At 37.3% G+C, this 14,247-nt stretch overlaps 2 protein-coding genes across 3 annotated transcripts in view; both read right to left on the bottom strand.

Annotated features, from left to right (window-relative positions):
- Positions 1-4,200, bottom strand: part of LOC148944862 (uncharacterized) — a 63,058-nt gene extending 58,858 nt beyond the window's left edge. Inside the window, exon 1 of the mRNA XM_089098802.1 lies at positions 4,101-4,200. The gene's annotated coding sequence lies outside the window, so the exon portion shown is untranslated. The remainder of the gene's footprint in view (positions 1-4,100) is intronic.
- A 7,399-nt stretch (positions 4,201-11,599) lies between these two features.
- Positions 11,600-14,247, bottom strand: part of LOC148944861 (uncharacterized) — a 124,478-nt gene continuing 121,830 nt past the window's right edge. For both annotated transcript variants that reach the window (XM_089099159.1, XM_089099158.1), the window contains one exon: positions 11,600-13,675. In XM_089099159.1, coding sequence (XP_088955285.1) covers positions 12,587-13,675 — 1,089 coding nt within the window. In that variant the 3' untranslated portion in view covers positions 11,600-12,586. The remainder of the gene's footprint in view (positions 13,676-14,247) is intronic.

The following is a 14,247-nucleotide window of genomic DNA, read 5'->3' as shown; positions in this document are numbered from 1 at the left end:
CAATCGAAAATCTTGAAGGGTGCACCAAATCTGCAAAGATCCACTGACAACCATGTCTGACAATACGTCTATGTGAATCCAGATCTCACGCCAATGCCAAGAACTGAACAAGCTGCTAGACGCCATGCAAAGAGATCACTGTCCTCCGACAACCAACCAGATGCCAGCTCTTTAGTTGCTGGTCAACACTATCCCAGCCCACGTCATCAGTGACGTGGTGTAGGTTGCAGGTTCCAGAAAAAGGCCTTGACTGGAATTAAATGTCTTTATTTTAATTCTGATTCTCTGCTAAACAAGATGGATGAAGTGAGACATATTGTAAGCACTGAAAATCCCCATATAGTCGGAATAGCTGAGGTGAAACGAAAAAATAGCAGACACCTGCCTACACTCCTAGAGCTACAGATTCCAAATTACAAGGTCCTAGAGAGAAACATTGAACAGCAAACTGGAAGGAGAATTCTCTGCTATTACAGACAGGACGTTCCAAGCTACCCCAGTAAGTCCCAGAGGAAATGAACTATCCCAAGAAAGTATCTGGTTAAAAATAACAATAGCTGATGGAGTAAATATCAAACTCGGAATCTACTACAGAAGTCCCAATAGCAGTCTTGAAAATGACTCGCACTTGCTTGCAGAAGTTACTGAGATCTGCAGTGAAAATTTATCAAATGTAGTCATTGTGGGTGATTTCAACCTACCAAAAATGAACTGGTCTAGACAGCAAATACACTCGCACAGCCCAACATCACCCAAGACAAAATTCTTAAAAGTGGTGAATAACTCTTATCTGAACCAATTGATCTTAGAGCCCCCCTGAACCAGAGGTAAAGATAGACCAAGTATATTGGATCTGCTACTGAAAAACAATTCAGAACTGATAGAGGACAACCGCCAACTGGCACCAGTGGGAAAGTCTGATCACTGTATTGTAGGCTTCCAGATTTTGGCTAATGGCAGCAAAGACAAAAAAAAAAAACACCAAGAAAAAATTACAACAGAGCAGACTTTGCTGCAACGCGCAATGACCTCAGCACAGTGGATTGGGGAAAAGAGTTTAGTTTGACTGAAAGTTGTGAGGAAATGTACTCCAAATTCCTCTCTGTCATGTCTCAGGCTGAGGAGAAACACATACCAGTTGCCAAACATAATAAAAGACCAACCCTACCACACGCTGTTTTCGACCTCATCAAGAAAAAGCAAGCCTGTTGGAAAAATTATGTAGCTGACCAGTTGAACCCTCTCAAAGCAAGAGCCTACCAAAGGCTACAAAATAAGGTGAGGCAACAAACCAGGCAAGCAGCTAGTATGCAAGAGCAAAACCTTGCAGAATCTATCAAGACAAACCCCAGAATGTTTTGGAACCACATAAATTCTAAATGCATTGCAAAGCCAGATATTCCAAGCTTAAAAAACCCTACGACTGGACTCCTGATTGAAAGATCTGCAGAAAAAGCAGATTTACTAAATACATATTTCACTACTGTCTTCACCAACAAACCTATTCAGTCATCACTACCAACCCTGCAAAACATAGTCTCTGACCAAACACCCAGGGTTAAGATAGACCCACAGGTGGTCAAGATGAAACTCAAAGAGCTAAGGATAAGCAAATCGCCAGGTCTGGATGGACTTCATCCCAGAGTGTGAAATGAAACTGCAGATCTAATTGTAGAGCCACTACTGATGACTTTTCAAAAATCCTTACAGTCAAATGAACTCCCTAGTATCTGGAAAAAGGCAAAAGTGATACCATTGCACAAACAGGGAAACTGCCCAGATCCTCTAAATTACCACCCAATCAGTCTAACCTGCAAAATACTGGAATCTATCATATCTGACCACATGCACAAAAGAAAGATAATCACTAGCAAGCAATTTGGGTTCTTGAAGATAACGTCTGCAGAGTCACAGTTTCTTATGGTGGTGGAAAACTGGAAAATGCACGCATATAAGGGTTATCAAGTTGATGTCATTTACATAGACCTTTAAAAGGCCTTTGACAAAGTACCTCATCATTGCCTTTTATACAAACTCTGCAACCTTGGTCTGGGAACCACAGTTAATTGGATTGAACAGTTTCTTATTAGAAGGTCTCAAACAGTATCAGTAGACAGAGTTTTGAGCACACTTGAAGTAGAGGTAATCAGCAGTGTTTCCCAGGGCTTGGTCCTTGGCCCTCGCTTATTTAACCTGTATCTCAATGATCAAGTAGAAGGTATCAACTCAGAGATTCTACTGTACGCAGACAACATCAAGCTGTATAAAGTAATTAAAACAGCTGCCGATGCACAATCTCTGCAAGAGGATCTTTACAAGCTCAATAGTTGGATGTCCAACTGGCTGATGGAAATCAATATCGACAAAAACCACAAGCTAACGATAAGGAAACCTACTATCCACTATGAATGGATATGGTAAGACTAGGAGACTTACAGATCACATCATGCCAGGAGGAGTGCAACTTGGGAGTAGTCATTGACAGCAACCTCAACTTCCAGGCCCACTACAACAGCATTATTGGGAAATCAAATTGTGTTACAGGAGTTTTAAGGCACAACTTCACTTTTGGAAATGATAAGACCCTTTGCCTTCTCTACAATGTTTTAGTACAGCCAATCCTTGAATATGGTCATTGCACTACACATCCCTTTTACAACAAAGACATCAAAGCTCTCAAAAAAGTTCAAAGATGAATAACAAAGTTCTGTCTGACTTTGAGAAATTTACCTTACAAAGATAGGCTCTGCAAGCTCAAACTTCCTTCACTAGCTTATCAACTGCACCAAGGAGACCTCATTCAGGTATACAAGCTTTGGTATGATGTCTACAAAAACATCCAGGCTACCAATGTTCTCAGCTTCAGCCACACGAGCCTTTGTGGTCACAACCTCAAGCTTCAAGAGGAGAGGTTCCAAAAGGACATCAGCCGTTGGGCATTCAAGAACCAAGTTACACAACACTGGAACAAGCTCCCCTTTGAAGTCATCAATGCCAACTCATTAAACTTGTTCAAGCAGGAACTGGACAAACACTACAGTGAAAGTGCCTATAATTTTTGTCAATTTAAAAGATTTTTTTAGAGGCCCTGTGGCCTATTTGTTTTGCATTATATTATTATTATTATTAATACCTGTAGCTTGGCAATAAATTCCACCTTCTTGGTCAAATTTTCACCAATAAATTAGTCAGCATAAATTTAAAATGTGGTCTCTGTTTTGACAAGCAATTCAAAAGAAAAATTATATTAAATATTTATGATTCATAGAATAAACATTGAGTAATAAAAATTATATTTTTAGAATCAGAAAAAAATCAGCTTTCTGTTAATATGACCCTTGTAGGTAAGTTGATAAACTAATAATTTCAAGTGTTTGATCTTGAATAATTTAAACAAAAACCATCTTACTGTATAGCATAGATTATTAGCTTTTCTCTGATACATACAACTCTTCTTAATTCCTCTTTGGTAGCAAAATGTGAGGGATTTAGGCTAGTCTGACATAATTTTACTGAATTGGATACTGTTTTTTTTTTACCCTAACCTAATCCCTTTCCAAGATAGCCAAAAGTAGAATTTTGCCAGTAGCCTATAAACCTGTCAAGTAGGCAAATTCTTAAGACTTAGAAATCAGAAGAGGGTTAACATTGAAGCTTTGCAATAACTTCCCAGAGTATGTTTTTGGCCCTGGATTCATTACTAAAAGTTTCATTTTCCTACCCTAACCCCTTTTTCAGATAGCAAAAAGTAGCTAAACTAGAATTTAACCAGGACAGCTTTTTGTCAGCCCTTGCCTAGTCCCACCTTCAATAGACTGCAGCTTAGGCTATAGGCCTAAGCATACAATGATTTTCATCATTAGCCAAATTGAAAATTAAAACCATTCCTTTCTAGGAGAATGCTCTTCACTGAGTGTCATTGATGAAAATCAATTGCAATAAACTAGGCTATAGAATGTAAGGTACCCTAGTCTAAACTATCATAGAAAACTCTGAGGTAGGCTAATGAAACTTGCATAGGTTTATTTTTGTAATAGCCTAACTAAAGCAGTTGAGTGAAAGCCCAAAGTAGATAAGTAATAATGTGAAAATCTCCTTACTTATAAAAGCTTTATAGGTTATATGCTCTAGGCTACTTCAGAAAGTAAGAAATCCTATTTTAAAAAAGGCAAATAAAAGATGGGGACTGGCGCTTCATTGTGGGCATTTTTCGCAATTTCTTCCGCTGCGTAGTAATCAATAAAATTTTAAATCCTAGATGGCAGTAGAATAAATTCGTAAAAAAAAAAGAAAATTGTACAAGGTTTTCTAATAGAGATAGAAACAAGAACATAAGCTGGATTCTGAAGAATTTTCTGCCTCATGTGGCCATTAAAATTGATCCAGGCTACATTTTAGGATAAGATTTTTAGAATTAACTGGGCCAAATAACAAAAATAAACAATAACTTTTTTTTTCTATCTTTCTGGCCTCTGTTTTTTAAGATATTTTAAGTGACAAAGAGGTTTACACAACAGTGGATTGATTCCTGAAATGATTAAAAATGAATCATTTTTTTGAGGCCACTTCCTAAATTAGTCTGAACTGATGATTCTAGAGAAGATAAATTATTCTTAAGAAGATTAAACAGCTTGATTGTTTGACATGGTTGGGAAAGATGTTTAACTCAACTTACGTAGATTCAGGTATCTGTTGAAAACCCTGACAAAATTTAACAATTCATGGCAAAGAACCAAAAGAAATTGCTGTGGTTTCAAAAGGAAAGCAATGTTAATTAAACATTAGTGAATAGTGTTTCAAAAACCTATGATTGTACAAAGACCGTAAACAAGTGAAAGATAATAAAAAAATCCGTAATGGACGAGTTAATTCAAAAAAATTTTGTGAGGAATTTAAATTTATTTATGTACCATTAGTTTTAAATAAAATTTTTTGCCCCCTTCATCAGTATTCAGTATCAGTAATTCACAGTACTTTTTGCTGAATTATTTGCAGTGCGACTATAATACGGCATCGGATGCTTCAGTCACTCTGGAGACCTCTTCAAGGAATGTCCTGTTTCTTTAATATTCCCTTTCATCAATTCATCAACTAATCCAAATAAATTACCATGCTCATGAGCATGACCTAAAAGGTATGTGCCAAAAGATTGGTTATCTGTTTTCTTCCAGACTTTCCATTGCATTTCTTCACATCTTCAGCCATAAGGAAATAAAATATAATGAAATGGGATATAATTTTGAAAATCAGGCAGCACAAATCTCTTCCCCAAGAAAGGTCAAGCCATAAATTTCAGAGATGTTTTTAGAGCTTGAAAAAATATTTTGTACAATGGTTTTTCACATCCTCTTTCCAAGTCTAGGGATTTTAATATGTTTTATTATAAGCTAAAAGCTAGAAATGTTTTACTTGATGTAATTTTTTTTCAAAAAGGGAATCCACCACACCCCCACATGCAGAAACTGCCATCGGATGTTGAAAAACGCTCAGCATGTTCTCTTTGAACATAATCCAATGGATTATGATTCTAAGAAATTGAAATCTATTGCCGTCAAATGCATATCCCTGTTTCATTTTATGCTCTTATTAATTACCCCCGTTCACATGCTTTGGAAGCCACAGTTTACAGTTATAAAGAAACAACATTATTACTAGCATCACGTTAATTGTTATAAGCTTGCATATATTTTTTGAATAGAGTTAGGAACATCCAATAATCAGTGCAAGGATTCAGGAAATTCAAAGGGGTGAATGGATCTCCTCCTGGTGCCTAAAAACCTCATAACCATAAGAATGAGAAATAGTGAATTTTGCCTCATATTTTCCTCTTGGTTCACCAATAAATCTCAGAAAGTTATTTGGCACCAAAAATACACGGTGACCAGCTGACATCAACCATGATAGCGGCACGTCGAACCGTTTGCTGTCGTGGGTTTCTGAAATATTTTTGGTGGTGCACCCGCAGGTTCCCGGTGCATTTTTGGGGACTAGCCACAAGGAATTTAGTTTTTTTGTAGTTTTAAAAAATTGTTGAAAGTCTGCTTTAGGCTAAGGTAGCTTTGGTAGCGTCCAATTGAAGCATCCTCAGGATGAGGTTTTCGTGGAGGGTTATTGAGAGGTACTCGAAATACTATAAACTTCAAGTAGAGTATACTATCTTTTTTAGAATTAGTCATGGCTTAGGCAGGGTAAAATGTTTTTACGATAACGGTAAATCTTAAACTCAAAGGGTAGATTTTACGTTACTTGTATCAGGTTTGCACTCATTATTACTTAAGCGGCAAACTAGTAGAGAAATAAGATAAATATCAATTTGGAAACGTAATATTTTGAAAATATAATGCCTTATTTCATTTCTTTCTTCTTGTGACACTTTAAGGTTACTATAATCTACTTTTACTAGGACATACTTCAGGCATTAAAGTACAAATTAAGCAGGCATGAAATGGGGGCTGCGAAATCAATTGCCGTGGATATGGGGGCTGCAGTCACATGGAATAATAGTAAAAATTTGATTCCTAGCAAAAATAAACGTTAATAAAGAAATTTCTTGTAAAGCTTCTTTTAACTAAGTTGACTAACTTAACGTTTGATAGGGTCCATCCTAACAATCCAACCTACCGTTAGGGTGTTATTTTGTTTATCGTTAGGATATTAAGGACCATCCTAACGACTGATATCTTCTGCCTACACTACCGCTTGTGATTCTACAGGCATATGGAAAGACGTCCTGGGGCGTTTTACCCCAGACATAATTAATGACATTGGAAATCGTCTGCTTCAGATTTGCAGTGCTCATCAGCTTGTTATCTCCAGTACAGTTTTCGAAATACCTCGAATTCACCTGTATACTTGGTGTAGTAATGACGGCGCCCTACTCTCGGCAATGGAGGTCGTCAGTTTCTAATTGCCGCTCTTTTCGTGGTGATACTGATCATGACTTGTAGCTGCGAAAATTCGTCTGAAGTTGAGCTCCCTAAAGGCTGAAAAGCGTATTTCAACGCTTAGTCTCCGCAGGATTGATACTCCTGCGATCAAAGAGCCGTACGCAGTTGGGATAAAAAACCGTTTTGAAAGCCTGTCCCAGCTCTCAGATATTGAAGTCATGTGGGACTCGTTTAAAACTGAAGTAAGCAATGCAGCTATAACAACTCTTGGCTGGCAAGTTCACGTCAAAAAGAAATGACTGTCACAAGAGGCTGTGGACGTCATTACAATCCGAAGGCAGGTCAGTCTGCAGAGGGACATGAAGACCTATTGACATCTCAACGGTGTCAGGAATAAGCTGACACTTAGAGATCTCAAGTCATTTGTTGACACCAAAGCTGATGAGCTACAAGAAGCTGCCTCGAGGAAGGACATTGGAGTAGCGTACAAACACTTGCGTGACCTCACTGGCCAGTATGCTTAACCAATAGAAAACGTACTATAGGCGGACGGGATGCTCCTTGAAGACATAGTAGACAGCCTTACAAAGTGGAATGAACACTTCTCAGCTCTGCTAAATGCATCCCCTCTATCTCGATCTGTGGCAATTCCTGCTACCCCCTTCTGTGATCCATAATGACCTCGTTAATGTTAACATTAAACCGTTCTCAGTAGTAGAAATTCAAAATGCTGTGAAGAAATTCAAAAACTGCAAAGCTCTTGGCATCCGAGGAATCTCCGCGGAGCTGCTCAAGAATGGTGGCGGCACTATCCTACCCTGGCTTCAAAAACTATTCAATGCAGTATAGAACTCGGAGATCTTCCCGAAAAACTGGCATACAGGAACGATTTTAATACTGTGGAAGAGAAGAGGTTCCGAGAAGGAGTGCAAGAACTTTAGAGGGATAACACTCCTCTGAGCATCAGGCAAGCTCTTTTCTATGGTTTTGTTGGAGCGAAGGTTTGCACACTTCCGACAATACTGCAGAGTAGAGCAGGCTGGTTGTGTGCCAGGTCGATCAACGGCAGAGCAGATATTCTCCATCAGTCAAATCATCGAGAAGGTGAACGGGTTCCACCAACACTCTTTCATTGCTTCTGTTGATTTCAAGGCAGCATTTGACTCTGTTGATCAAGATTTTGTAAGGAATATCCTTTCTAATACCGGCCTCCCATCAGAATATGTCCGCTTGATCAAGACAATGTATCAAGAGACCGAGAGCTGTGCACAAGTGGACGGTAGTTGCAGCGCGTTCTTTCTAACAAGAAGCGGAGTCAGGCAAGGTAGCTCAGTTGCTCCTGAGCTATTTAACTGTATTATAAATCATGTTCTGACTTGCACGACCTGGAAGCTGAGCTTCTTACTCAAGCACGGGGATATAGTTTTCACTTATTGGGAATTTGCTGATGACATAGTACTAGTTGCCAATTCCGAGTCACAGCTGCTCATGGCTCTGAAGACGCTTCTGAAAATAGGTGCTAGGACCGGACTACCCATTAACTGGAGGAAGGTGAAAGTCATGGTAGTACAGCAAAAGTCTGACACCGACAATTTTAATTATTTTATCTCCAGTAACCAAGTCGAAGTGGTTGGCCATTTCATTTACCTTGGTTCTGTTATATCATCGCATGGCTGCATCGACCGTCGAGCTGTTGCCCTTGCGGCCAATGCTTCTGCTGTCTTCGGTAGACTGAGACATGTTAAGAAGAATCCAATAATCAAAGGAGTCATCAAAATGAAGATCCTTGCAGCAGTCTGTTCGATCCGGTTGTACAAAGCTGAAACTTGGCCTCTAACTGCAGCTGTCCAGTGCCATTTCGACATTCTTCAATCTAAATGGCTTCGGACAAATGAGGGAACCCGATGGACAGACTTTGTCAAAGATGACTGCCAACGAAGTACGACTTCTCAGTCGCCCTTGCTACACCAGGTTGCCCAGCGGACACTTTGCAGGTCCCGGCATTTTTTGCAACTGTCTTCCAACATCCAAGCTCGGATTCTGTACAACTTCGAATCAATCATAGTGGCTAGAAACGTCCAAAAAGAAGACCCAAGTTCCGGTTGAATGACAGTCTCGAGAAATTCCTGGAATAGGCTGGAACTTTGCTGTCTGATGCAGAGGCCTTTGCTGCTGACCTCTCTTCACATAAAAGGCTGACGACGCTCTCAACGCCACACCGGCACGAGGATTGAGCAATTAAACAACATAACAAAATGATTAAAAGAAGAAAAACACCATTCATATACACTAATATAAACAAGATTATCATATGAAATAGCAAAATAACCGAAATAACACCCTCACGGTGGGTCGGGCCCACACAAATAAGCTGCACCAGATTCCTATTGCTAATAAAACACATCATTATCATCAATTTTCATCAATTACTTTATCATCAATGTCCTTCTCACCCACTCCAATAGCTAACTTTATAAAATCCCTTAACCCTTCACACTTTCCCCAGAAAATGCAACAAATTTTCCTCTCGCTCTCCACACATCGGACAGATGTATAGACTACTCTTCATTCTAACCCTTCTTTTACAAAATATCACCCATTTGATATAATTTCTAGACAACTCAGTTCTAAGTTATACCTCCTCTCACCGTGCCTGTTTTACCCTAGAATGGAAGCCAATATAGTCAGACGTTCGGATCTAGAATACTCAAAACTGAATTTTCTAATTAACTGTAATTGAATGTAGCCTACCTATTTAGATACCTGTTCACCTTCCTTACCCCTACTGAAACCCCTATCCCATTCACTCAACATTCAATACATCTTCCAATACAAGAGATTACCCAATTAATATCATTCCTAGTTAGCCTATCTCTGAGTTATACCTCCTCTCACCAGGCCTCTTTAACCCAAAAATACAAACCAAGACAGACAGCCGCTTGGATCTGGAACACCCAAAACTGAATTTTCTAATTAACTGTAATTGAATGTACCTATTTAGACACCTATTCAACTTCCCTACCCCTTCCGAAATCCCCATCCTATTCACTTAACATTTCATCCGAACTCAAAATTGCCCCATCCACAAACTTCATCTTCCGTCTAGCAGACTCCGCCATTACTTCCTTCATTAACCGGTGCTTCTTTATACTTACAGTTTTTGCCAATACTTCACCATTTTTACTAGCCTAGTAGTTCTTAAAGACGGAAAGCGCCCTCCTAATTCTTAGTCTACATTACAGCTATGAGAGTGGAGGAGAAGCAGCCTCATATTCATGCATTTTCCCATACAAGCTGAAGATATGCAAAAAAAAAAAAAAAAAAAAAAAAAAAAAAAAAAAAAAAACAGTTTCCCAGGAAAGAACGTTGTTATACCTAATTTAGTTTCACTATAGAGAAAGACTTTTAATTTTCTCTCTTCTTCCTATCTTTTAAATAAGATCTTCTTAAAAATATTAAAAATATCTAATGGCAAAACAGATTTTCGATTTAATCAACCTTATGACTTTTTAATATAAAGCAAATAACACTTGAATATCCTTGGGGGGGGGGAGGTGTTTTAAGGTGACGGCAACATCCAACTTTTCTTGACTATTTCTGTTTGTTTTAAGTTTGACCTCATCGTTCGTTCTAACTTCAGTTTGTTTTATAATTTATTTCTTCATTAATATTAATTCCTGCCTAATAAACGCTTTTTCGGGAAAAAATATGTTTTATTTCAGGTAGTTTCTGTTTGTTTTTAATAAATATTTTACATATATATATTGATATAAGCTTTATGAATAATAGATATTAATGGAAACTAATAGTATAGAAACCTGATAGCAGCAGTTGTGGTAAAATTATCATTTTAGGAGTATTTATTGCAGGAATAGTTCTAGTCAGAATAAGTGGTGTTGTTAGCAGTCTGGAAGGGACTAATAGGGAGTGAAGTAGCGGTGGCAGAAGTAGTCGTCGTATGAACAGTAGTTGCAATCTTGATTGGAACAGTTTTGAAGTTGCTCAGGGTAGTCAGGTAGGCATACCTGATCAGATAGGAAAAGTAAGCATAATATAATAATTAGAGTGAAAAAATATTTATAAATCAGAATATAAGAAAATATTATCTGCTGAAATTTAGTTAAGACAGTGAATATTAACTGTGGTAATTAAATTTGTACCTTTATAATATTTTTATTCTATGTTGATTGTAAATGGGAAGACACTTAATCGAGAAAAATAATCACAGATAACCCATGGTTGGCAAAGGACAATTCTATTTCATTGCTCTTAGATCTAGGACAAAAAATGCTATTATAGTTAATCAACAAAATTTAGAAAGTAGCAAAAAATATAGCTTAGTACCAAAACCCTTCTCATTAAACTTTTATTTGAACACGTACGAACCATACCAGAAAAATAAATTTGCAAACTTTAAACAATGTTCTAGAAGAAAAAGGTTTTCGAAAGTCTAAAAAAAAAGTCTTAATAAAAACTTTTGTTCGTTATTATGTTTTCACTTCATTTTCAAGTGTAAATAGAAAGACAGCTATATCTAAGAAATTACTGAAGTAACAATATTTTGAACAGTCGTAACGAGAGCAGTTGTGCCCACTTTGCAAAATTTTGCAAAAAACAGTTTTGCACTTTGCAAAAAACCAGAACAGCGCTATAAAAGAAGAAGAAACAGAAAAAACAACAATAAATCTTTTATTAAAAACCAAGTTAAAAAAATACAAAAAAAAAACAAATCAAACATTAAGCAGAGGTGATGCAACAACTAAACATTTGGGAAGCATAAAATCAGCCGATGGATTCTAATTTAGCAGATTCTAACAGATCCTAATTTAGCGCCATTGCAGAGACTAACTGTGACCAGTGCCATTTCCTGACATCGTTTTTGATGACTACTCAACATTCATTAATAACTCGTTCGATCAAAAAGAGTTTTCTTTTAAAAATTGGAAATTCAGTCATTTTTAAATAGAATGCTGAACTTCTTATTATTTGCTATAAATGCAATTTTTTCTCACAAAGCTTAACTTAGACATTTCTTATTGACGATGGTGAAGAAATGAAAAGTTGAACCGAAACTGATCCACACGTGGCACTGACAAAAAATATTCATTGAAGACAAAAAAAAAAAAACAACAACAACAAAAAATACCAACACAATCACTACATATTCCTTCGGCAGTGTTCAACCGTTTTGTGACGTTACGGAGGCTTGTTTTTCTTGCGCTCAAAATCATCTAAAAAACTATGGGGATACCAATCGGATATTTTTCAGTTAAAAGAGGAATATTTTTAGCATTCCTCCACAGCAGCAAGTCACGTACGCCAGAGTTTAATTCTGAGAAAGGATAAACAAAAAACAAAAAGAAAAAAGAAAAAAAGCACAGCATTTTCCCCACCCCATTTTTGATGGCTAAACAGATTTATTAAAGAACTAGTGTGATCAAAGAAAGATCTTGTGTTTAAATATTGAAAATCAATAATTTTTCAATAAGACGTTGAATTTCCTCTTTTTATTTTCCATAAAGTTTAAGTTTATATTTCCAAAGTTTATTTCAGCCATATTGCAATTATTGATGATGGTGAAAAAATGAAGAGTCAAGCCCAAACTCATCTACAAGTTGCAATGACAAAAAAAATTCGTTGGATACAAAAACCACAATCACTACATATTCGTTCGGCAATGTTCAATTCGTTTTGTGACGTCACGGAGGCTTGTTTTTCTTGTGCTCAAAATCGTCTCTAAAAACTACGGGAAAATGAATTGGATAATTTCCAGTTAAAACAGGAATATCTTGAGCAGGTTGTTTTCCAGGTTTTGGTATAACTTGGTTTACCATGGGGTAGTGAATATTCTGCCCTAGCTTAAGTGAATGATGCACTACATTTTGAGCATTTGCAGTATGATAATTTTGTGGCAGGAATTTCAAAGTCTTGGACTGCTGTGGAAAATAAACATATCCAGCAGTACTTGCAATAGCTGGACTCCCATAAGCTCCACTTTGCGGCAACACTTTTGTTAGATTAGATATACTATTTGGCACCAAATTACCATAACTGTTCATCTTTTGTGGGAGACTATTAGCATACGTACCTCCATATGCTCCACCACTTTCTGGCTGGAGAATTCCGTATCCTCCCCCTCCCTCTGCAAGAAGGTTAACATTTATTCCACCATATTGGTAACCAGATCCTGGAGTAGAAACGGCTGGTGGCAATGACAGTGTTCCTTGACTGTAGTCATAAGATCCATGCGCTTTTTCAGGACGTCTTGCAGGATAAACATTCGAGATAATAGGGGCTTTGGGGATTGAAGGTAAGTAGCCAGTATTTTGATGATTTATTAATTTATTCGGGATTTTCTGCTGAAAAGGTATTTTTTTGAATTGGGGTCGCTGATTTGTAGCAATATTTGGAATTGTGTTATATGTTGCTCGAATAGGTGGTAGTAACTTATGTGGTTGGGGTGCTTGAGGTAAAGGTGAGTATCCATTTGGTCGTGCTGGATACTGATTTACCCCTCCATGACTGGGATATGAGTTTTGGGGATATCCGTTTAACTTCTTGTGCTTGTTCTTGAGAGAGGGTATGAATTGTTTCAGAGTACGCTGGTTTTGAATGGACGGCGGATAGAATATAGGAGGTCCTGCTGGCCGGAGATGTGCAACAGGCAGGTACTTTGGATTAGGATAGTTTATATAATGTTTTTTCAAAGAAGTACCTCCTTCTAGACTGTTTACAGTGCAGATCTCTGCGCAGAAGCAAAGAAAGAACCACAATCCACGTTTACTGACCTTGAAAAGAAATAAATACAATTAGACTGGATCCTAATATCGTTTAAAAAGGATAAAAATGAATATGAATAACTGTTTTAACTTCTTGAATATTTCTTTATGGATAATTTTAAGTCTAACAGATTATATAGAGTTTAATGCAATGGTGAACAGAGTAATTGACGGCTTTATTGGAAAAGAAATATGCTTGACTTCTTGCAATGAGTCTTTCTGAGGACCAAAATCGAAGTGCCTGAATCACTTGATGAGTTTATTTTACTGAAGCAAACACAGAACAAATAAAACAACACAAAGATTAAAAAAAAAGATTTTAGCAATCGCTGCAACTATGACCAGGCCGTCACATTCAGTACATCAGAGCACCCAGTACAGATCTTCAAGCCTCTATCTACAAAAACGATAGATTTTTATGTTTTCTCGTGGGTACTTTTTTCTCCATGAGTGGTTGCATTGAACCATTTGCCTTACAATATCAAGAGGGAACTCATTTAAAAAGTAATTAATTAAAAAACTTTTTCCACAAAAAAAGTTTTTCAAAGAAAAGTAAAGAACTCCATTAAACAAAAAATGAG

The sequence above is a fragment of the Artemia sp. Qi Xiang Cuo genome, chromosome 13 (genome assembly GCF_049724085.1).
Source record: "Artemia sp. Qi Xiang Cuo chromosome 13, ASM4972408v1, whole genome shotgun sequence".
Taxonomy (NCBI): domain Eukaryota; kingdom Metazoa; phylum Arthropoda; class Branchiopoda; order Anostraca; family Artemiidae; genus Artemia; species Artemia sp. Qi Xiang Cuo.
This window is presented reverse-complemented; position numbering and strand designations above follow the sequence as displayed.